This window comes from Aquarana catesbeiana, linkage group LG12, assembly GCF_042186555.1.
Source record: "Aquarana catesbeiana isolate 2022-GZ linkage group LG12, ASM4218655v1, whole genome shotgun sequence".
Taxonomy (NCBI): domain Eukaryota; kingdom Metazoa; phylum Chordata; class Amphibia; order Anura; family Ranidae; genus Aquarana; species Aquarana catesbeiana.
The window spans coordinates 214,523,136-214,548,730 of NC_133335.1; the positions used below are offsets into that span (position 1 = coordinate 214,523,136).

The 25,595-nt window shown below is 41.4% G+C and overlaps 1 protein-coding gene across 6 annotated transcripts in view; it reads right to left on the minus strand.

Annotated features, from left to right (window-relative positions):
* Positions 1 to 25,595, minus strand: part of CACNA1G (calcium voltage-gated channel subunit alpha1 G) — a 345,931-nt gene that overhangs the window by 45,099 nt on the left and 275,237 nt on the right. For all 6 annotated transcript variants that reach the window (XM_073606661.1, XM_073606662.1, XM_073606658.1 and 3 more), the window contains 8 exons: positions 22,959 to 23,375; positions 19,430 to 19,530; positions 19,164 to 19,287; positions 12,951 to 13,019; positions 10,905 to 11,089; positions 8,166 to 8,292; positions 5,393 to 5,518; positions 4,083 to 4,172 (listed from right to left, as the gene is read on the minus strand). In XM_073606661.1, the coding sequence (XP_073462762.1) occupies positions 4,083 to 4,172; positions 5,393 to 5,518; positions 8,166 to 8,292; positions 10,905 to 11,089; positions 12,951 to 13,019; positions 19,164 to 19,287; positions 19,430 to 19,530; positions 22,959 to 23,375 (1,239 nt within the window). The remainder of the gene's footprint in view (positions 1 to 4,082; positions 4,173 to 5,392; positions 5,519 to 8,165; positions 8,293 to 10,904; positions 11,090 to 12,950; positions 13,020 to 19,163; positions 19,288 to 19,429; positions 19,531 to 22,958; positions 23,376 to 25,595) is intronic.

Consider the following 25,595-nt stretch of genomic DNA (forward strand, 5'->3'; position numbering starts at 1 on the left):
AGAGCTGACCAAGAGATACAATACTTTATCATCTTAATCACCCGCTGCCATCTTCTATACTTTGGTGACACTTGTGAATAGATTTTGGATTTCCAGATCCACACATCCACCATGTCTATAACAAGCAGGTCTCACTCTTTCTAAGGCAATTTTATTATTATTTTTAAATTTTTATATTTTGAGAGCACTGAGACTCTAGAGCAGCCTTTCTCAACCATTTTACCATAGAGGAACCCTTACAATAGTTGGGTCTCAGGGAACCCTGCAAAAAACAATTCATTGGCAGTCACTGGGAAAAATACCTCCTACATTGGTAGTCTAGGGGTAAAATGTTCTTCTTGTGGTGGCGAGAATGCCACCCTTACTAGACAGTTCATTGGTATCAGGAGGCTGGCTCTGCCAAGTAGCATTGCCCTTAGAATTATAGGGTACTATGAGATGAGATATCAATGGGAGATGGGATGTCAATCAGTCAAAGCACAAGAAACCTCTAGCAACCTCAATGAATCCTAGGGATCTATAGAACCCTTGTAGAGAATGGCTGCCCTAGAGTGAGAGAATCACTGGTAGGAGACTTTATATCCAATTCATTAAAATAAAATGATCGGTTTTATTTATCTATTTATTAATTCAAGATTTTTAAAAATGTATAAATACTGCACTGGTAGGGGACTTTATATCCAATTCATATAATAAAACAGTTTTATTTATCTATTTATTAATTCAACATTATAAAAATAGAAATATACTGAGACAATCACTGGCAGGGGACTTTATATCCAATTCATATAATAAAATGATAATTTTCATCTATCTATTTAATATTTATAAAAATATTTAAACACATATTCCCATGTACAATAAAAGGAAATAATCAATTGTCTAGATGTAAATCGGCTACCTAAAATATTGTACAGTATAGAATGTATTGCTTATTATATAGAAGCAATATGTAAAAACAGAATAGACATGATAAAAAAAATGATAATTATATAATAGAGTGCACACATAAAATTAGGCAAAATAGCACTATATATATATATTTATAATATATATTTATATTGTTAGTAATAATTGAAACAAAAATAAATATGAATTGTTGTAATTGATTAAACTCAAATTTATTAAACAAAGCATAATAATTATGCTGTGTCAGTTTCAAAGTACGTTGCAAATAAGGAAGACTGCAAAATTACAAAAACTGAGAATTTATTATTCAGATTCTTGCATGACTGGTTGTCCTGAACATAGCCAATTAACAGTATGAGCAAAATATAAGCTAAGAAAATGTCTTTCTAGACTGTACTAAAAACTGGCCTGCTGCCATTTTTCAAACCCAACTGGTATTTGCTCAGATTTGGGGCAGCTCTAACTAAAGGTGTAATCAAATGTGGGGTCATATTGGTGCATCTATATAGCTCTTGTGTGACCAATTAAGCTGTCATTCACACCACATGGTTAGTTGGCTTCCATGACCAGAAACCTAAGCATTATTAATGGACAAGCATTGGATGGCCCATATTGCCCAAGCATGAACAACTTCAACTTGGTGTTAGGTGTTAACTATAACCCACTGATCATTCATCCAAAATGCACCATGTTCATACCCAGGTATGGGTATTTGTACATACTGTAGTTACATTGGTGCAGCTTGGACAAATGTAACTATGCATACACATACTTTTGAGATACCTCTTGAAGCGGGCAGCTCTTGGGTCCCTTGCCAAGTGGCTGCCCTCATACATTGTGAACACAGGGGGTTTGCCATTGGGCATGGGCGCCATGCAGAGAATGCTTTGCATTTCCTCGATGAATGCAAAGCATTCTCTGATTGGATGGAGGGCAAAACCGTCACCACCCCGCTTCTCCACCTCATTCAATCAGAGAATGCTTTGCATTTATTAAAAAAAAGCAAAGTGATCTCTGAATGGTGCCTCCAAGTGGGTGACCTCCTGTGTTTACAATGCAACACGGCAGCTGCTCAGCACAGGACCTGGAAGCTTGTGAAGATCACTGGAGTAGCGGTGTCTATTATAGCGATTTCCAGCATCTGGAGGGATCCCACAAGTATGGTATGTAGACAAACACTGAGCAAAATTATAAACGCAACACTTTTGTGTTTGCCCCTATTTATGATGAGCTGAACTCAAAGATCTGTGACTTTTCCTATGTACACAATAGGCCTATTTCTCTCAAATATTGTTCAAAAATCGGCCTAAATCTGTGTTAGTGAGCACTTCTCCTTTGCTGAGATAACCCATCCACCTCACAGGTGTGGCATATCAAGATTCTGATTAGACAGCATGATTATTGCACAGGTGTGCCTTAGGCTGGCCACAAAAAAGGCCACTCTAAAATGTGCAGTTTTACTGTATTGTGGGGGTCCGCAGACCAGTCAGTATCTGGTGTGACCACTGTTTGCCTCACGCAGTGCAGCACATCTCCTTTCATAGAGTTGATCAGGTTGTTGATTGTGGCCTGTGGTTGGTCCATTCCTCTTCAATGGCTGTGGGAAGTTGCTGGATATTGGCAGGAATTGGAACACGCAGTTGTATATGCCGATCCAGAGCATCCCAAACATGCTCAATGGGTGACATGTCCAGGGAGTATGCTGGTCATGCAAGAACTAGGATGTTTTCAGCTTCCAGGAATTGTGTACAGATCCTTGCAACATGGGGCCGTGCATTATCATGCTGCAACATGAGGTGATGGTCCTGGATGAATGGCACAACAATGGGCCTCAGGATCTTGTCACGGTATCTCTGTGCATTCAAAATGCCATCAATAAAATGCACCTGTGTTCGTTGTCCATAGCATACACCTGCCCATACCATAACCCCACCGTCACCATGGGCCACTCAATCCACAACCTTGACATCAGCAAACCGCTCACCCACATGATGCCATACACGCTGTCTGCCATCTGCCCTGTACAGTGAAAACCAGGATTCATCCATGAAGAGAACACCTCTCCAAAGTGCCGGACGCTGTCGAATGTGAGCATTTTCCCACTCAAGTCGGTTACGACGACGAACTGCAGTCAGGTCGAGACCCCGATGAGGACGACGAGCAGATGAGCTTTCCTGAGACGGTTTCTGACAGTTTGTGCAGAAATTCTTTGGTTATGCAAACCGATTGTTTCAGCAGCTGTCCGGGTGGCTGGTCTCAGACGATCTTGGAGGTGAAGATGCTGAATGTGGAGGTCCTGGGCTGGTGTGGTTACACGTGGTCTGCGGTTGTGAGGCCGGTTGGATGTACTGCCAAATTCTCTGAAACGCCTTTGGAGACGGCTTATGGTAGAGAAATGAACATTCAATTCAAGGGCAACAGCTCTGGTGGACATTCCTGCAGTCAGCATGCCAACTGCACGCTCCCTCAAAACTTGGCACACCTGTGCAATAATCATTCTGTCTAATCAGCATCTTGATATGCCACACCTGTGAGGTGGATGGATTATCTTGGCAAAATAGAAGTGCTCACCAACACAGATTTAGACAGATTTGTGAACAATATTTGAGAGAAATAGGCCTTTTGTGTACATAGAAATAGTCGTAGATTTTTGAGTTCAGCTCATGATAAATAGTGGCAAACACAAAAGTGTTGCATTTATAATTTTGCTCAGTGTAGTTACATTGGTCAAAGCTGGGCCAATATAACTACGTTGTATGTAAAAATATACTGTACACACCCGGAATTCTTCTTTAAAAAGACAATTGAAAAAGCAATGGTGTACAGTAACCCACAACAACCAATCAATACCTGGCTATCATTTGCCAAATAACAACAAACTAAAGCTGATATTCAGTTGGTTTCTGGTTTCTGGACATCATTGCCAAATTTCATTTCAACAAGGCCATCTTTTCAACACAGTATTGTTCACTTTCAACTACTGTTTACGGCAGAGGGACAGAGAAGAATTTGAAAGTATACCCTTGGAGGCAATGGACTTTATTGGCTATTACAAGAATGTAACATTGCTTTTTCATTCTGTATTATTCATTCTGATTATATACTGTACATCAGAGCAACACATGTACTAAGATTTTCATGTTTTTGTTTTTTAGACCTCATACACCATGTACCTGCTGATCAACTCCGACAGCGTCCAGACCATCATACATGATGTCTACCCAACCATCTTTGGATGCCAGAACAAACAACGACATGAGTGCCTGTGGAAATACAAACATACACAGACTATGAGGACTGCCCCCATCTCAGGAGAACAGAATGTAATCATCTGGTTGCAATGAATGAATAATATGTTTAATAAGATAGATAGACAGAAAGACAGTGAAACAGACAGACATACAGATGTAGATAGATAGATAGATAGATAGATAGATAGATAGATAGATAGATAGATAGATAGATAGATAGATAGATAGATTTACACACACATGAACTTTAATGTCATCCCAGTCTTAGTCCGTAGGGTTCAATATTGAGTTGGCCCACCCTTTGCAGCTATAACAGCTTCAACTCTTCTGGGAAGGCTGTCCACAAGGTTTAGGAGTGTGTCTATGGGAATGTTTGACCATTCTTCCAGAAGCGTATTTGTGAGGTCAGGCACTAATATGGACGAGAAGGCCTGACTCGCAGTCTCCGTTCTCATTCATCCCAAAGGTAACTCTGCGCAGGCCAGTCAAGTTCCTCCACCCCAAACTCGCTCATCCATGTCTTTATGGACCTTGCTTTGTGCCCTGGTCCAAATCATTTGGTGGAGGGGGGATTATGGTGTGGGGTTGTTTTTCAGTTGTTGGGCTTTGCTGCTTAGTTCCAGTGAAGGGAACTCTTAGGGCCTCAGTATACAAAGACATTTTGGACAATTTCAGGTTCCCAACTTCGTGGGAACAGTTTGGGGATGGCCCCTTCTTGTTCCAACATGACTGCGCACCAGTGCACAAAGCAAGGTCCATAAAGACATGGAAGAGCAAGTTTGGGGTGGTGGAACTTGACTAGCCTGCACAGAGTCCTGACCTTAACCCGATAGAACACCTTTGGGATGAATTAGAGCAGAGACTGCGAGCCAGGCCTTCTCATCCAATATCAGTTCCTGACCTCACAAATGCGCTTCTGGAAGAATGGTCAAACATTCCCATAGACACACTCCTAAACCTTGTGGACAGCCTTCCCAGAAGAGTTGAAGCTGTTATAGCTGCAAAAGGTGGGCCAACTCAATATTGAACCCTACGGACTAAGACTGGGATGCCATTAAAGTTCATGTGCATGTAAAGGCATGTGTCCCAATACTTTTTACAATATAGTGTAGATAGATAGATAGATAGATAGATAGATAGATAGATAGATAGATAGATAGATAGATAGATAGATAGATAGATAGATAGATAGATAGATAGATAGATAGATAGATAGATAGACCTCTACATACCTGACCAAGATTATCAAAGTTGTATTTGTGTCGGGCCCATTTGTATCTTGCTTCTAGACAGTCTGATTTATTTGTAATATTTTTCGTATCTTCTCCCAGGCAATAAAAGAACTTCCCCTTAAACAGCTATAAAGAAAAGAAACATAATGACTAGGACTTCCTTTGTATAAAATGCTCTTTTTCATCTATCAGTTTTGTCAAACCAATGCAAGTATAAAGACTACTTAACGGGAAGTGCAGTATGTTGCATTGAGAACATATTTTGATTAAGAATTGCCTTGTTTACCTTAAAGTGGACCCTCAATTAAAAGTGAAAATACTACTCACCCGCCTCTCCTCCTCCCCTCCTATACCACATTTGAAAGTTTTTTTTTTGGGGGGGGGGTTGGTACCTTTTTCTGAGAGATAGGGAGAAACTTCATAGTGTGATACTATTTTGATGAGCTTTATTAAAAAGTAGAATTGCACTTACATTGAGGCAATGAATCACAGTCAGTATGTAAAAGAAGCAAGCTGGCCGCGGTGTCACGCGACTTGTCGGCGCGTAATGACGTCCATCCCTCTCCAGATCTCCAATCCCAGAGGACGTTATTTTCAGGGAAACGCGCCAGGCGGAGTTGCGTGATGTCATTAAGTGCTGGCGAGTCGGTTGACACTGCGGCCAGCTTGCTTCTTTTACATGCTGCCTGTGATTCATTGCCTCAATGTAAGTGCAATTCTACTTTTAAATAAAGCTTTTCAAAACCGTACCACGCTATGAGATTTCTCCCTATCTATATTCTACATATGCCTGTGTGGAGAGCAGCACTTTGAATCCAAGGGGTGGCTTTTTTCCAATCCACCATTGATAGTGCCATACCAGAAGTGCCTTGCCATTGAAACATCACATTGTGAAGATGTAGTTTGTGCTTGTTTGATCTCTGTAATTCGAGATCCATTTAATCTGATAAGAGGCCACATTTTCACTTTACGGAGCACTTTCAGCACTGGAGTACTTTGAAGTGGGATTTTCTAGAAGCACTCAGCACTTTCTCATTGTGTTTTTTATATAGACTTTTTTTTGCACAGACAGGTTATATGATGGACTTTACTGTTTAGTTTGCATGATAATGCACATTATAAAATATTGTATATTGGTTTATATGCACTTGCACTTTGTATATATTTTCTATATACACTGTATGTCTTATGACTTTTAAATAATTAATTCATAGGTGTCATCATATATATATATTTTTATATTTTTTAATTTTTGTATCAGGTATTTGCTTTTGAGATTTAAAGGAACAGCGCACCAAAAAAAAAAGTGTGCTTTGCCCACCACCTGCCCGCAATCTCCTGGGACACGTCACATTAATTGTCCAACCCACGGTAGACCCTTAATTGGTACAAGGGAATAGCTGTGTTCCTGTGACATCCAAATCTCGGCCCCCACCAATCATTGACACACACATCATATGCACAGTAGTATAATAGTTAGCTGGGTCGGGAAGTCCCACTCCCCCTCTGATCTTAGGTCGGATAAGGATAACCTTGCTAAAACGTGGAACTTTGTTTTGCCAGATGAAGCAGATACATTCTTATCTAATTGCCCGGGAGAAAGACTGGGGTAAGTGAACGGGCAGACTCTGGAGCAGATAGAGAAATCAGGGGGCATTGCGTTAATTTTTAACACGTTGCACCTCCCGACAGGAGGACCTCAAAGAGCATTGAGAACTGAGCGATCAATGGTCTTTGATCGCTCAGTTCTCAGTCTTATGCCCCGTACACACGGTCGGAAAATGTGTGATAGGACCTTGTTGTCAGAAATTCCGACCATGTGTAGGCTCCATCACACATTTTCCATCGGATTTTCCGACACACAAAGTTTGAGAGCAGGATATAAAATTTTCCGACAACAAAATCCGTTGTCGGAAATTCCGATCGTGTGTACACAAATCCGATGGACAAAGTGCCACGCATGCTCAGAATAAATAAAGAGATGAAAGCTATTGGCCACTGCCCCGTTTATAGTCCCGACGTACGTGTTTTACGTCACCGCGTTTAGAACGATCGGATTTTCCAACAACTTTGTGTGACCGTGTGTATGCAAGACAAGTTTGAGCCAACATCCGTCGGAAAAAATCCTAGGATTTTGTTGTCGGAATGTCCGAACAAAGTCCAACCGTGTGTACGGGGCAAAAGATTCGGCGGGGGACAGGTATGAGTTTAAAAAAAAAAAAAACCTTCACTTTTAAGACCAGAATCCATAAAGAAATCTTTAAACACGTGAGATCCAAAGAAAATGAAAGATTACATTTATCACCACAACAGTGGCTTTACTTGGTTCTCTACCTGTAGGTTGTTCATGGGCACCAATTTATTGGCAGGCAAAAGGCAGGAGGAGGAGGTGCGTAAGCAGAGCTACAACTATGCCAACCAATCAGCAGCTGCTTCCTACTCTCACACTAGAAAAACACAGTAGAAGATCTACTGTAGACCCTTGGGGTAGGACCTGTGTAATAAGCCCATGACTCTACTTTTGACACATCTGGGTTTGATTTACTGAAACTGGAACGTGCAAAATCTGGTGCAGCTCAGCTTCCAGTTTTTTTGGTCAAAGCTTAATTAGTTAGCCTACCTTAGAAGCTGATTGGTTGCCATGCACAGCTTCACCAGATTTTGCACTCTCCATTTTTAGTAAATCAACACCATCAAGTCAATGTGGCCTGTTTACAAGTCTAGGCTTTAGCATTTAGCGTTCACAGTAAGCCCACAGCACTTTAAAACTTACCTGAACTCCGAGAATCCCGAATATAATGAAGAACGCGCAGCAGATCACCACAATGTTCCCAATAGGTTTCAAAGAAGACATAAGAGTCTCAACGACAAGTTTTAGCCCTTGGGCGCGACTTATTACCCTATATTAAAAAAAAAAAAAATACATATGCATTATTACATCTTTTAAATTATAGATATTATTCCTTTTCCAATCAATGTGTGAATTACCAGTCTTAATGGCTTTGAGTCCATTCCATGCTGTGAAAAACAAGATTGCAGATCGTTTGGATGCAAATTCAAAGATGTGTAAAAGTTGAAATTGGGATTGTAAACCGACCGTGACTATGTAAGATGCTTAGTCCCTGGGAGCTTTGCTAGCTCAATTTAAAGAAAAATTATCAGGTGCATTTTAGTTGGAGTGAGTATTTAGGGAGATTGGTATTAAAGTGTATGTAAATCCCAACCATGAACTGTTTTTTTTTTTTCAATTATTTTCCATATCTGAATGTTTATTTTTCAAGAAATCAAACTTTTTATATAAAAAAAAGTCTCACTAAGCTGCACCAAGACCTGTATGTATCCTATTTTAGTTCTTGGTCATAGTTTCTTCTGTGTTAAACACTAAAGTATCTAGTCAACCTCTGTGGAGAGACATAAGAGTGCTGCCAGGGTTTTGAAAGGGATCAAGCTCTTAAGGTGGTGGTGTTGACCCTGACCACAACCGGGAACCACTGGCTTTTTCCAGACACTGACCCGCAAGCATAAAGCCATTGAAGTCTAAAAACGACTGATTCTGCGTAAAAAGATCAATACAAGGTAGTGAAGCACAATCACACCTTTGTATCGCCTTATAGCCTTAGGCTCTTTATAGTCCATGTCATAATTTATGACTGATCTTCGCTTAGACTTACCTTAAAGTGGTTGTAACCCTCAGACATGAAATATGACCAAAGCATATCCCTCTATAGTGTGTACTTGTCTCAATCCAAAACACTAGATGTCATTTCTGTCTGCTGCCTCGTTCCTCTGCTATCAGCATGAATCACTTCTGACAAGCTTTCCTGTTACCAAGAGAAAAATGGTGACAGGGGAGAAAGCTCCAGCTGATTGACAGCTTCAGCTCTGTTCCTGTGTGCTGTGGAGGGGGGTGTACATTTCCTCCAATCAGTTCTCAGAGCTCTCCTCACTGAGCTATGCAGAGTGTAACTTTAGCTCTCTGCCCCCTTTTTTTCTGACAGCTCAGGCAAGCTTTATAAATTCTGCACTTTGAACGGATGTAGAGAAGATAAACAAGTACAACTTAAGTAGGAGGATTTGATTAATCTCTGTGTATCACCTGAGGCCAGTCACTTCACTGGGTATACAGTATGTAAGGGTTTACAACCACTTTACGATATCTATTTTGCTTCCTGTCCTCACACAGCAGTAAGAGTAAGAGCCACACCCCTCATCACAAGTGTTCTCACATAGACTTGTATTGCAGAGAAAGAAGAGAGGTTTGTCTGACCAAGTTCGCTACGGAGTTCTGATTAAGCTGGGTCTAATTTGAACACCCTACAAAACTGTTGTAAGAGGAAATTGGAGGTAAAACGATTAATCTTTTGGGGTTATTTTTAACCAGTATCGGGCCCCCTTAATGAACTTAGTTAACTTGTCTTCTTAAGGAGAATGAGCCAGACTTGGAAACAGCAAGGGAATGAATATGAACCTACAAAACAGCAAAGAGGACTGGTGAGAAGTCCATTGGGCTTTGAGGATCTGGACTTGACATACTAGACACAACAACCAGTCATGATTTACCTTATAACTTTACTAAACAGGAATGTGATTGATGTATGTAGCTGCTAATATAATAAAGTCAAATAATTCACCACTGTCTCTAATGTATTTTTTTTTTCTGTTCTGGGAAGTGGTTGCCACCATCCCTATTTCTGTACTTGAAATGGGAAAAAGACCCTCGTAGTGGTTCTCAACTCCTGTCCTCAGGACCCACCAACAGGCCAGATTTTAAGTATTACCTTGGGGAGATGCAGACTAGAATAGTGCAATCACTGAGCAGCAAATTATATCACCTGTGATGTATTTCAGTTATCTTGCAAACCTGGCCTGTTAGTGGGTCCTGAGGACCGGAGTTGAGAACCACTACTCTAATGGGATTTTGAAGGCAACCAAAAAAGAAAATTGCATAACCATTTACAACCTCGGTTGTATGATGCTCAAGCAAACTATCTGCTCAACATCGAATCCTCCAAAAAGATATGTAACATTGCCAAAGTATCAACTGCTTATTGATGTGTACAATGGATCTTGGTCTAAATATGGACACATGTGTCTTTAACAAGGCTATGTCTTTTTATAGTTTTGTAATACAAAGTGGTTTTATATATATATATATATGATTATGCATTTTTCTTTTTTGGTTGCCTTCAAAATCTCATAAGAGGGTATTTTTCCCCCATTTCAAACAAGTCACCACTAACTGCCCTCCCTGCAACTAGCAGAGGAACTGATAGACAAGCATATAGAGCAGACCTTCAGCTTCAGGGGAAGGCAGATCGGGTGGAATGTCCTTCTGACCAAACCATGACTCAACGCTTCCTACACTCTTGGCTTGCCCTGTAATACGTCACTTATTAAAGAGAGGACCAACTTCTCCATAACGATTATAAAAGTTGCAATAGTTAATTTTCACAGGACGCATGAGGACAAGACAACTATTGTTATTTTATGGTATGTAAATGGATTGACTTACCGAAGTGGTCTCAGAGTTCGAAGCAGTCTCAGTACTCTTAACATGCCCAAAATCTTGGTGCCACTGTCAGAGACCATGGACACCAGGATATCAATGACAGAAATTAATACAAGCATTCCATCTAGGATATTCCAGCTACTCCTCAGATAGGCCTTTCCACCAAAGCACAAATTTAGGGCTACCACCTGTAAAGAAAGAAATGAGATAGTAAAGGCCAAGCAGGAGGATGGATGATGGAGGCAAACACAGATCATAGACGTTATACAGGACTGTACTGAGTCAGGTATTGTTAAAAACTCCTACCGTTAAATAACTGAGCCCTGGTATACAGGTCTGCACCACAAAGTCTCCATACGGTGACTTTAAGGTATATGGTCAAAACCATAGGTTACAGGGAAGGTTAGTGTTAAGCCAGCCATAGATGGTTCGAATCTCGGCTGGCAGAGATTCGGACCATCTACGGACAGGCTCAATGTACCTGAGTTGATCCACTGACTTGGGTACAACCAGCATATCGATTTTCCGCCATGCAATTATTGCCAGTGGCTATAGCTGCTAGCAATAATCACTGTGTTCTCCAAGCCCCCCCCCCCACCACCACCATCACCACCACCACCACCACCACCACCACCAGAAGAACACAAAAGCTCAGTGGGAGGCATTCCCCATTGACACTGACCCATGGTTGCAGGAAAGAAAATTGTGCCATCTATGGCCTGCCTTACACAGAAGGCTAGTGTTAGGGCTACAGGGATGGTCAGTGTTAGGGATACAGGGATGGTAATCTTAGGGCTACAAGGAGGATTAATATAAGAGGTTAGTGTTAGTACAGGTTAGTGTAGTGGGACCATTAATGTTAGGGCTATGGGGAGGGTTAGTGTTAGGACTACAGGTAAGGTTAGATTTGGAGTTACAATGAGAGTTAAAGGGGTTCTAAAGGTAGAGGGTTTTGGGTGCAGCTCCTCCCCCCCTTATACTTACCTGAGCCCCATCCCACTCTACCGATGTGCAAGAGAGCAGTGGCTCTCCCGGGTCTCTCCTCTTTGACTCCTCTTTAGCTTTCAGCGCTGTCGCACTTTGAATGACAATTGCGCGGTCATGCTACACTTTAACCATGTGAAATTTTTATCATTTTCTTCACACAAATAGAGCTTTCTTTTGGTGGTATTTAATCACTGTTGTTTTTTTTAATTTAAAAAAAAAAAAAGACCAAAAATTTTGAAAAAAAAAAGTTTTTCTTAGTTTCTATCGGTAAGTTTGTAAATAAGTAATTTTTCTCCTTCCCTGATGTGTGCTGATGAGGCGGCACTGATGGGCACTGATAGGCTGCACTGATGAGGTGGCACTTATGTGCACTGAGGAGGTGGTACTAATATGCCACACTTATGGGCACTGATAGGTGGCACTGATGAGCACTGATAGGCGGCACTGATGGGTGGCACTGATGGGCACTGATTAGGTGGTACTGATGAGGAGGTACTAATATGCCACACTTATGGGCACTGATAGGTGGCACTGGTGGGCACGGATAAGCGGCACTGATGGGTGGCACTGATGGGCAGCAATGATGGGCAGCAATGATGAGCATTGATGGGCAGCACTAATAGGCGGCAAGCGTTTAAGCTGCCATACACTAGAAGATTTTTCAATGAATATTCATATAAAAATTCCCAGTACATTCGATAACTGAATTCGAAAGCACTTAGAATCAACCTTCCAAAATGAAAACCACATACAAGTTTGGAAATTTGAGAAAAATTTTCATCCCGCTCCTTTAAATCTTCATATCACTGCAATCCAAAACGAACATTGTTTTGCACCAATATTATAAAATCAAATGAACATTTTTAAAACAAAAAAAAATTAACAAAATTCTACTAGTGTTTGGTCACGGCTTTAGTGTGAGGGTTACCTGATTGTTAGTGAGATTACTTTTACTATTTCCAAGTTTAGTTTTACTCGCAGTCTATGGCCCCTCCTGCAATTTCAAAATCTAGCTATAACTATATGCATGTACAAATAGACATTTTCTGCATTTTCTCTTACCTTTACTGTCATCTCAGCCAAGAAAATCAATGTAAATACGTAGTTGGATAGTGTCAAAAATATTCTTTCCTGAAAAGAAGGTAACAGAATATTGATTATGCTCAAAGCAGAGTGAGATTTAGGCTCCACGCACACTAGACACTCAAAAAACTCAGAAAAAAAATGCTGGATAAAAAACGCTAATGTTTAGAATTTTTTTGCCAGCATTTTTGCATTATTTAGGAGCATTTACAAGTGTTTAGGAGAGGTAGCGTTTTCATTACCCACTGACCCAGCATGCACCATTGATGTCACAAGGGGGGGTGTCAGCAGGTGATGTCGCCAGGTGGCCCCGCCCCCTTAGCTATTTAAGAACTGTCAGACGGGGCAGATGGCGGGAGCCTTTGGCGCAAGCATTTTTTTTTTTTTTTTGCGATGGCGGCAGGCGTCGTGTTCGACAATAGATCTACACCGGGGGGGGGGGGGGGGGGGGGGGGGGGACATTGTTTTTTGTCTTTTTAATAAAGGAATTGTCAAAAACTGTCTGTGTGTTTTTATTTCTTTTTTGACACCTTTTTTGGTGAATGAGTAGGGGTACAATGTACCCCTACTCATTCACATGGGGGGGCCTGAATCTGTGGACCCCCTTGTTAAAGGGGGCTTTCAGACTATGATAAGCCCCCTGCCTGCAGATCCCCACAACCACCGGCCAGGGTTGTGGGGAAGAGGCTCTTGTCCCCATCAACATGGGAACAAGGTGCTTTGCCCCCAAAGAACCCCCCCCCCCATGTTGAGGGCATGTGGCCTGGTATGGTTCAGGAGTGAGCGCCCCCTTCTTCTGGGCCTGCCAGGCTGCACACTCAGATAATGGTCTGGTATGGATTTAAGCGGACCTCCACGCTGTTCTTTTTCACATTTTTTAAATTGCCGGCAATTGTTTAGTTGACATTCAGCTGTTAGCGGGGAATCCCGCTGACAACTGATGAGTCATCCAGGACACAGCAGCCGGCTTCCCGGCCTGCTCCTTAACAACCAGCTATACACTGGTTGTTAAGGACGCCAGCGGGCTGCTGGCTAAGAAAAAAAACCCCTGTAAAATGGTGCTTAGCAGCGGTTAACAGAGTTTAGGAGAGTTTGGTGTTTTTTTCTGCTGGAAAAACTTTTTTTTTTCTCTACTCCTAGACGCTAATAGCCCAAAGTAGTGTGTATGGACACATAAGATAACACTATTTAGCCTCTAGGAGCTTAAAATAACACTAGTGTGCTTGGAGCCCTAAGCTGCATACATGTATTTTTATTTTATTTTCAACACATAGACATTTGCACAACAGTTTTGGGTGTCCATGCTCTTCATCAGATGAAATACACTCAAAACTGTTTATGTATTAAAAAAAGGAAAAAGCCTTCATTTACTTGTACTTAGTCTGACAACTAACTTTTAGAACCTAGTTGCAAGAAACAGACTGTTCCCATTTTGGTGGAGATGAGTGTGTCCTCTGCCTATTAAGTTCAAGTAATATGGAGTATCCTACACCTCCACAAACCCTCTTCTGTTACAATCAAATAAAATTCATAGAGACATCCCCTAGACTGTTCAATGAGCTGGAGTGAATGGACTGTTGCTGTGTGCCTGGCTGCCACTGCACTGACTTGGTAAGGAACCTGATGAACTCAGCAGCCCCCACGGGGGTAGTGCTACACCAGACTGGGCACCTCCTGGACTCAAAGAGTGTATTTGTGCTAATTTAATGGTAATCCGACATTTTGGTGGAGCACAGCTCGCGTTTAAAGTAACCTTACGAATGGTGGGCTGCACCCCTCTAAAACTTAGGATCACCATTATATTTGAACATGTTCTATGAGGGCCCAGTCTTGTTTTACTGATTTTATTATATATATATATATATATATATATATATATATATATATATATATACACACACACACACACACACACACACACACACACACACTATATTGTCAAAAGTATTAGGGTATTAGGACGCCTGCCTTTACACACACATGAACTTTAATGGCATCCAAGTCTTAGTCTGTAGGGTTCAATATTGAGTTGGCCCACCCTTTGCAGCCTTTAACAGCTTCAACTCTTCTGGGAAGGTTGTCCACAAGGTTTAGGAGTGTGTCTATGGGAATGTTTGAACCATTCTTCCAGAGGTGCATTTGTGAGGTCAGGCACTGATTTTGGACGAGAAGGCCTGGCTCACAGTCTCCGCTTTAATTCATCCCAAAGGTGTTCTATCGGTTTGAGGTCAGGCCAGTCAAGTTCCTCCACCCCAAACTCGGTCATCCATGTCTTTATAGTCCTTGCTTTGTGCACTAGGCCAAATCATTTGGTGGAGGGGGGATTATGGTGTGGGGTTGTTTTTCAGGGGTTGGGCTTGGCTTAGTTGCAGGGAGGGGAACTCTTAAAGCGTCAGCATACCAAGACATTTAGGGAAAATGTTATGCTCCCAACTTTCTGGGAACAGTTTGGGGATGACCCCTTCCTATTACAAAATGACTGCACACCAGTCTCAAAACATGAAGTGTATTATGGCATCCAAAGAGTTCAATTTTGGTCTCATCTGACTAAATTATATTCTCCCAGTATTTCACAGGCTTGTCTAAATGTTGTACAGCAAACTTTAAACAAGCTTCAACATGCTTTTTCTTCAGCAATGGAGTCCTGTGTGGTGAGCGTGCCTATAGGCCATAGCGGTTGAGTGCATTACTTATTGTTTTCTTTGAAACAATTGTACCTGCTAATTCCAGGTCTTTCTGAGGCCCTCTAACAAGTGGTCCTTGGCTCTTGGACAACTCTTTTGATAACTATTTTCACTCCTCTGTCAGAAATCTGTGATGTGGTCATGGCAGGTTTATGGTGAAATTATATTCTTTCCACTTCCAGATTATGTCCACAACAGTGCTCACTGGAACATTCAGAATTTTAGAAATCCTTCTGTAACAAATGTCATCAGTATGTTTTACAACAATAAGGCTACGAAGGTCTTGAGAGAGCTCTTTGCTTTTATCCATCATGAGATGTTTCTTGTGCGACTCCTTGGTAATGAGACACCTTTTTACACCTTTTTTGAGACTGAACCAGCTGATATTAATTTGCACTGACAAGGGGCAGGATTGCTTTTTAATTACTGATAGATTTCAGCTGGTGCCTTGGCTTTCCATGCCTTTTCGCACCTCCCTTTGTTCAATACTTTTTCCCTGTGTCATTTCATTTTATTACACATAACTTCATTTCTGAACATCTTTGTATGTATGGATTGCATGTGTTGTGAAAATGTAATGTCATTAGCACCTTTAGAAATGTATTTACCTACAAAATGTGTTCAATACTTGTTTTACCCGCTATAATTCCTTTATTAAGTATAATAAAAATATATGAGAACAGAAGCAAAAAAAAACCTGACCACTTTTGTGAATTACTTGTTTTTTTTAAAAAACCAAACATGTCATTCTTACCTCCACTGAGCAGTTTGTTTTGCACAGTGTGGTCCCGATCCTTCTTTTCTGGGGTCCCCCAATGGCGCTCGCGACTCCTCCTCACATCGGTAAACCCCCTAGGAGAAGCGCTCTCCCGGGGGGTTACCTTGCGGGCGCCCTCCCGAGTCCAGCATTTGCATCCATAGACACAGAATGCCGGACTCAGCCCCGCCCCCACGGCGCCCGCGTCATTGGGTTTGATTGACAGCAGCGAGAGCCAATGGCTGTGCTGCTATCAATCTATCCAATCAAGAGCCAAGAACCCAGAAGAAAGGCAGAGAGGTACAGCGCATCTCACCTGAGGGAACAAATGGGCTCAGGTGAGTAAAATGGGGGGGCTAGGGATTGGTCAGTGTCAGAAGTTTTTTCACCTTACTGCACAGGATGCAGTAAGGTGAAAAAACACGAAGGTTTACAACCCCATTAATAATCCTTCTGTAATCAATGCCATCAGTATGTTTTGCAACAATAAGGTTGAGAAGGTCTTGAGAGAGCTCTTTGCTTTTACCCATCATGAGATATTTCTTGTGTGACACCTTGGTAATGAGACACTTTTTTAAAGGTCATCAGTTGAGACTGAACCAGCTGATATTAATTTGCACTGACAATGGGCCGGATTGCTTTCTAATTTTCTAACTAAAAGGTAAGTAAATGCATCAGAGGCCGCCCAAGTCAGTGTAGGGGGTTATTTGGTATTTTGTTACACTAATAAGTTCCATTCTCTGTGATTTTAGTTCATACGTTATAGATTTGCTATAATCTATGTCAGGGGTCCTCAAACTTTTTAGACAGGGGGCCAGTTCACGGTCCCTCAGACTGTTGGGGGGCCGCACTATAGTTTAAAAAAAATATGAACCAATTCCTATGCACACATCTTATTTGTAGTGCAAAAAAAAAAAAAACAGGAAAAAAACAGTACAATATTTAAAATAAAGATCAATTGTAATCAATATGAACTTATCAGTATTTCACAGACTCCCCTCATTACAGAACCACTCCCAATCACAGACCCCCCTCCCCATCACAGACTCACCCCATAACAAAGCCCCCCCATGACAGATCCCCCCATCACAAAGCCCCCCAACACAAACTCCTCTCCATCACAAAGCCCCACATAACAGATTCCCCCCATAACAGACTCCCCCATATCACATACTTCCCCCATCACAGACTTTCCCCATAACAGACTCCGCCATCACAGATCCCCCCATAACAGACTCCCCCATAATAGACTCCCCCATCACAGATCCCCCCATATCAGTCCCCCCCCCATAGCACAGACTCCCCCATCACAGATCCCCCATCACAGACTCCCCCATCACAGATCTCCCCCATATCACAGATCTCCCCCATATCACAGACTCGCCCCCATAACAGACTCCCCCCCATCACAGACTCCCCCCCATATCACAGCTTCCCCCCCATATCACAGACTCCCCCCCATATCACAGACTCCCCCCCATATCACAGACCCCCCATATCACAGACTCCCCCCCATATCACAGACACCCCCATATCACAGACCCCCCCATATCACAGACTCCCCCCCCATATCACAGACCCACCCCCATATCACAGACTCCCCCCATAGCACAGACTCCCCCATCACAGATCCCCCATCACAGACTCCCCCATCACAGATCTCCCCCATATCACAGATCTCCCCCATATCACAGACTCGCCCCCATAACAGACTCCCCCCCATCACAGACTCCCCCCCATAACAGACTCCCCCCCATATCACAGACTCCCCCCCATATCACAGACTCCCCCCCATATCACAGACCCCCATATCACAGACTCCCCCCATATCACAGACACCCCCATATCACAGACCCCCCCATATCACAGACTCCCCCCCCATATCACAGACCCACCCCCATATCACAGACTCCCCCCATATCACAGACCCCCCCCCCATATCACAGACCCCTCCCATATCACAGACTCCGCCCCCATATTACAGACCCCCCCAATATCACAGACTCCCCCCCATATCACAGACTCACCCCCATATCACAGACTCCCCCCCCATATCACAGACCCCCCCATATCACAGACTCCCCCCCCATATCACAGACTCCCCCCCATATCACAGACTCCACCCCCATATCACAGACTCCCCCCATATCACAGACTCCCCCCCCATATCACAGACTCCCCCCCATATCACAGACTCTCCCCCCATATCACAGACTCCCCCCTCATATCACAGACTCCCCTCCATATCACAGACTCCCCATATCAATATTACACTGCCGCCCCCTATAATAGCACTCCCACTCAACACTTACCTGTATCACACAGGACGCGAGGCATGGTAGGTCCGGACGGAGGGTGGGACTTTGGAAGTGAGGGGCAGGTGATTGGTTCCTGGACTGCCCCGATGCCTAGTAACCAATCACTTGCTTCTTAGCACAGAAGGTCCTTTGTCCGGGCCTGTCATGTTTCCCGTCCTGTGTGATGGAGGGAGCAGATGGCAGGGCGAGTGCTGCAATGTTAAAGGGGCAGTCCACGGGCCGGATAAAAAACGCTGGAGGGCTGGATTCGGCCGCGGGCCGTAGTTTGAGGACCCCTGATCTATGTGGTACAAGGTGCTGCAAATATGATAGCAGAACTTGACTGACCAAAATTTGCTTTATTACTCATTATTACAATGACTGCAGATCCAATCACTTGTGTACATAGTCATACGAAGCAGCTGTGTGAATTACTACACCCAAAGTTACTTACAGCACTCTGTGGTTCTATTTTTGGTCTCTCCATAGCAATAGTGATGCAATTCAGAAAGATAATCACTAATACGACATGATCAAACATCTTGTGACTTATGATTTTATTGCATATCATTCGAAATCTGCAGGAAAAAAAAACAAAGATGTATACTTACTATTCTGAGCCTAGCACTTAGTCATTATACAGATAGACTCATTTTCACTTCCATTCATTCTTTTATTCTATGTTTGCATTAGATATTGTATGCTGGTTTTTGTACGTACTTGGAGTACGGTGGAAATATGAAGAGGGACCAGGTTTCTCTCTCCTTGCACCAAGATGGAAGATGAGCCGTAATCCATGCCTTTAATCTTTCAGTCTTGCTCTTAAAAATAAAATTGAAACACAATATAGCTTTGAAGGGGCATATTACTTTTTTTTATTAATACGCAACATTAATGAAATAACATGAACTACATAGGTGCATTGGGGATGCTGGAGCGCTGGGAGAGGCGGTAATACACCAGGTGTGAATATGTTATGTTATGCTATGTACTCACAACACATACATTATTTACAGAAACTAACAGACATTTGATATTCTACAACAGCCATTCCCAACCAGGGTTCTGTGGAACCACAGTGTTCCTCAAGGGGTTGCTAGAGGTTTCTTAAACTGTGGCTGATTGACCTCCTAGTCCCATTTGATGGCATCTGCAGGGTTCTGGGTCCATCACTACTTGGAAGAGCAGTATCATGACACCAATGATCTTTTAGTTGCCTATAATGATGGCATTCTGACCACCAATATAAAGGACATTCTTCCCAACTGATCACCAATGTAAGGGGCATTCTTCCCACTGATCACCAATGTAAGGAACATTCTTCCTACTGACCACCAATGTAAGGGGCATTCTTCTCACTGATCACCAATGTAAGGGGCGTTCTTCCCACTGATCACCAATGTAAGAGACATTCTTCCCACTGATCACCAATGTAAGAGACATTCTTCCCACTGACCACCAATGTAAGGGGCATTCTTCCCACTGATCACCAATGTAAGGGGCATTCTTCCCACTGATCACCAATGTAAGGAGCATTCTTCTCACTGATCACCAATGTAAGAGGCATTCTTCCCACTAATCACCAATGTAAGGAACATTCTTCCCACTGATCACCAATGTAAGAGACATTCTTCCCACTAATCACCAATGTAAGGACCATTCTTCCCACTGATCACCAATGTAAGGACCATTCTTCCCACTGATCACCAATGTAAGAGACATTCTTCCCACTAATCACCAATGTAAGGAACATTCTTCCCACTGACCACCAATGCAAGGGGCATTCTTCCCACTGATCACCAATGTAAGGAACATTCTTCCCACTGATCACCAATGTAAGGAACATTCTTCCCACTGATCACCAATGTAAGGAACATTCTTCCCACTGATCACCAATGTAAGGAACATTCTTCTTACTGACCCCCAATGTAAGGGGCATTCTTCCCACTGATCCCTGATGAATTAATTTTAGCAGGCGTTCCCTGAGACCTTCAAATTATTACAAGGGTTCCTTTCGGGTGAATAGGTTGGGAAAGTTATTGTATAAGGGTTTTTTTTTATTATGATAGTTATTAGTCAATTTAAATAGGCACTTGGTGGCGATGTGGCCCGTAGAGGCCTTTTACAATTATTTTTGATTTTCACACTATTAAGTGTACAATATATATATTTTTTTCTTCTCTTCTTTCTCTTTTTTACCCCCCTCTCTCTCACACACGCACACACTATAAGGGATAAATAATTATCACAGATTTTTATAAAAGGTTTATTTTGATGTTTGGAATTAATGTTCAGGTAGATCATCTTAATTTGGGTGATTTTTTTTCCTTTTTTTTTGGTTGTTGGGGTTTGGTGACTCAAGTTAAGATTCGCCAATCACTCACTGGGTGTGCTGTCACTTAGGAGTCGGTGTGGACTCCCAGCGGTTTAGACATTAATGGCTGTGTGTTGAGTTATTTCGAGGAAACAGCAAATTTACACTGTTATACAAGCTGTACACTCACTACTTTACATTGTAGCAAAGTGTCATTTCTTCAGTGTTGTCACATGAAAAGGTAGAATAAAATATTTACAAAAATGTGAGGGGTGTATTCACTTTTGCGAGATACTGTGTGTGTGTATATATATATATATATATATATATATATATAATTTTATTTATTTTTTTCTAACACCCTAGAGAATAAAATGGCGGTCGTTGCAATACTTTCTGTCACACCGTATTTGCGCAGCGGTCTTTTTTAGAAAAATACACTTTTTTGAATTAAAAAATAAGACACCAGTAAAGTTAGCCCAATTTCTTTTTATATTGTGAAAGATGATGTTACGCCGAGTAAATTGATACCCAACATGTCATGCTTCAAAATTGCCTTCCCTCGTGGAATAGCGACAAACTTTTACCCTTAAAAATCTCCATAGGCGACGTTTAAAAATTTCTACAGGTTATCAGTTACAGAGGAGGTCTAGTGCTACAATTATTGCTCTCGCTCTAACGATCGTTTTCAGATGCTGGCGCTACTCATGTATGCGTTCGTTTCTGCGCACAAGCTCGGCAGGACGGGGCGCTTTAATTTTTTTTTTTTTTCATATTTATTTTACTTCTTTTTTTTTTTTTTTTTTGACACTGTCCTTTAAAAAAAAAAAAAAAATTGGGTCACTTTTATTCCTATTACAAAAAATGTAAACATCCTTTATAATAGAAAAAAAGCATGACAGATCCTCTTAAATGTGAGATCTGGGGTCAAAAAGACTTCAGATCTCATTTATACACTAAAATGCAATAAAAAAAAAATGTAATTAGAAAAATAAAAAATTAAAATAATTTCTCCTTAAAAGAGCATTGGGCGGAAGTGACATTTGACGTCTCTTCTGCCAGTCAATCCAATGGAGCCGAGTGGGGGCCATCATCCCCCTCACTCGGTAACCAGGCCACCACAGGAAAGGACGCGATCATCTCCGCTGATACCGGTCATTCCGGTAAGCGGCGGAGACCCCCAGAGCGCGGGGTGAGGGCGGGGTTCACCTCTCCCGCCACCCATAAAAGTGGTTTTGCGGTGAATCCACCGCGAGACCACTTTTATCTGAAAGCGGACTGCCCGCTGGAGAGAGGATACCGGGGGGGGGGTTATGGTAGCTAGCTGCTGCCATAACAGCGATACTCCTCTTCAAAGCGGCGCCGTATAATGATGGCGGGCGGTCCGTTAATGGTAAAAATCAGTGTGTGTATGCAGTAAAGCATGCTTGTTATACTCACTGTGGAACCTAAGGGGTTAATCCTCCCCATTGTGTAAAAAGTCTGTGTGATCCTGTCTTCTCCGATCCTCCCATTCTCCTACAGTCCCCAATCCATCTGCTGGTAGAACAGAGCCTTGGGGGCACTCTGCACATGCTCAGTTTGGTGTGTATTGCTAGAGAGTTTTTTTTTGGGGAGGGCGCATGTGATCAGCACAGGGCCAATCAGCACTGTCCAGACAGAGGGTCAGGGGTCTTACAGCCTCATAGGACAATCAGAGGAGAATGAAAACTCCTCCTACAAGCTTTAACCAGACACTGATAGAAGTCACATAACTGCTATATACTGCTGAAAAGAAAAGGCATTTAGTAGTTTATATTGACTAAAATAATTGCATTTCCATGCTCTGTGTACTGTGGGAGACCAGATATAGTGAATGCAGGCTCTGGGGTTAGTAACACTTTATTTTTACAACATTATTTATAGAAAATAAAATGCAAACATATGTGCACTTACCATGTTGGCATCATCATCTAAATTGCTGCTGTAGTCGACTTTGGTTTCTTCAATATGGTGTTGAGGTGATGACGTGGGCAGGATGGATTTGCCATTGCAGCCTTGGTAATCCACAGGAAGGCTGTGCTTGTTCGGCAGTCCAAAGGTGTAAGGAATGTGTAACGTGTCCAGAGGGTCCCTTTTGCCCACCAGTTCCATGACACTACAAGAAGATCCTTTACGGCTGGGCCCCTCTTCATCAGAAGTCTCCCCTTCCGAGCTCTCCTTCCCATCAGCAGATAGAAGGGACTTGTGTTCCCCGCTCTGAACATGTCTCTTAATACTTGGGGCTCTCCCAATGCTGTTCCAGCTAGACCTACGACTGTTCCAACTACAAACTGCACCCCACGAGCTATGGGGGGAGTTCCGTGCACTTGGCTGGAAAAGACAGATAACTTGTTACGAGACGTGCTGAACGAAAAAATGTTGTTTTGTTTCGTTTCAAATCGTTACTTACATAAATTAATTTAGTTAAATTCGTTGAATCAGTTTAATTTGTTTTGTTTATTCATATTCGAATCGATTTGAATTTTCAAATTCAAAGCGATTCAAAAAGTTTTCAAATCAATTTCGAATAGTTTTTGAATTCAAACAGTTTTTGAATTCGAACAGTTTTCGAATTCGAATCGTTTTCCAATTTCCAAAGGGAATAAAATAGAACAGAACATAAAGGAATAGAACAGAAAAAAAAAATAGATTAGAATAAAAAAAGAATATAACAGAAAATAAAAGAACAGAATATAATAGAGTAAAACAGAACAAAACAGGATAGAAAATAAAATAAAAGAATAGAATGGAATAGAATAGAATAAAAAAAAATACAATTAAATAAATTATAACCATCTTCTGAAATTTAAATAGAATAGAAAAGAATAGAATTTAAAAAAACAATAGCATAGAATAGAATAGAAAAAAACATAAACATTTTCCAAAATTCAAATAGAAACAATTCGAATTTGAATAGAATAGAAAATAACACAATAGTATAGAAAAAAACAATAGAATAGAATAAACATAACCATCTTCCTATTCTAATCTATTCAATCCTATTCTATTCAAATTGATTCTATTTGAAGTTTGGGAAATGGTTATATTCTTTCTATTCTATTCTATAGTTTTTTTTAATTCTTTTCTTTTCTATTCTATTATAATCTATTCTAGTCTATTCTTTTTTTAAATTCTATTATTTTTTATTATATTCTTTTCTTATGTATTCGAATTCAAATTTATTCTGTTTGAAATAAGATTTTCAGAAGATGGTTATATTCTTTCTATGTTCTATTCTATTTGTTTCTAATAAATTCTAGTCTATTCTGTTCTTATTTTTTTTCTATTCTATTTTGTTCTGTTTTACTCTATTATATTCTATGCTTTTATTTTCTGTTATATTTTTTTCTATTGATTTTTTTTTTCTATTCTATTCCTTTATTTTTTATTCTATTTTATTCTCTTTGGAAATTCTAAAACTATTCTGATACGTCCGAATTTCCAAAAAATGAAAATTCGTCTGAATTTCAATTTAGGAACAAAATGAACCGCACATGTTACCACCGGTCTAACGTTAAGGCTGACCACACATTTATAGATACAGTCTTTTGAGGACACAACTGTTTTCAATATGTCAAAAACTGATCAGGTCTACATGCCGGGTTAATGAATTTAAGTAATCACATCCAGGCTGAACCAATCAGCCTGGGAGGAAATTTTTTTTAATATAATTGTCCATTTGTGCTGCTAATCAAAAGACCTTGTTTAAATAAGAGGCCTAGTTGGTAAATCTCCTATTTAAAGTTAATTTGATTTAAAAAACAAAAACAAAAAAAAAACTAAAAATACACACCATGATGTTTTAAATTTTTTGTGCTTTAACAAGCTCAGACTGATAAAATAGTCACCAACAAACCTATAAAAGTGTGACTTCCAAAAGATTCTATCTACAAAATGCTCCAAATTTTCCCTGGCCTAACTGCAACTTGGTCCAGGCGAATGTAGACAGTGGATTAAGTTTTAGGGAGCTATACTGGTTTGGGGTCTATTTTTTTTTTGTTTATACTAATATAAAATTAATTAACTAACCTAAAGTGGTTGTAAAGACTCAAGGTTTTTTTACCTTCATGCATTCTATGTGTGTAGCAGCACCCTGAGCCCCCCTTAAACTTACCTGAGTCTCATCTCGATCCAGCGATGTGTATGAGAGCCTCGGCTCTCCGTGGACTCTTCCTCCTTATTGGCTGAGACAGCAGCGGGAGCCATTGGCTCCCGCTACTGTCAATCACAGCCAGTGAGCCAACGAGGAAAGACCAGGGGTGGGGCCGAGCAAGCTGCTTGCTATGGGGTCACTAGGCAGGAGGGAGGGGCCTGGAGCGTCGGCGGGGGACCCGGGAAGAGGAGGATCTGGGCTGCTCTGTGCAAAACCATCACACAGAGCAGGTAAGCTTAAAACATTTTAAAGCATTACTAAACCCACAACAGTAAAATCAGTCTGTATATGCGGTAAAGTATGCTGGTTATACTCACTGTGGAACTAAAGGGGTTAATCCTCTGCATTGTGTAAAAAAGGCTGTTTTATCCTGTATGCACAGATCCTCCCCCTCCTGC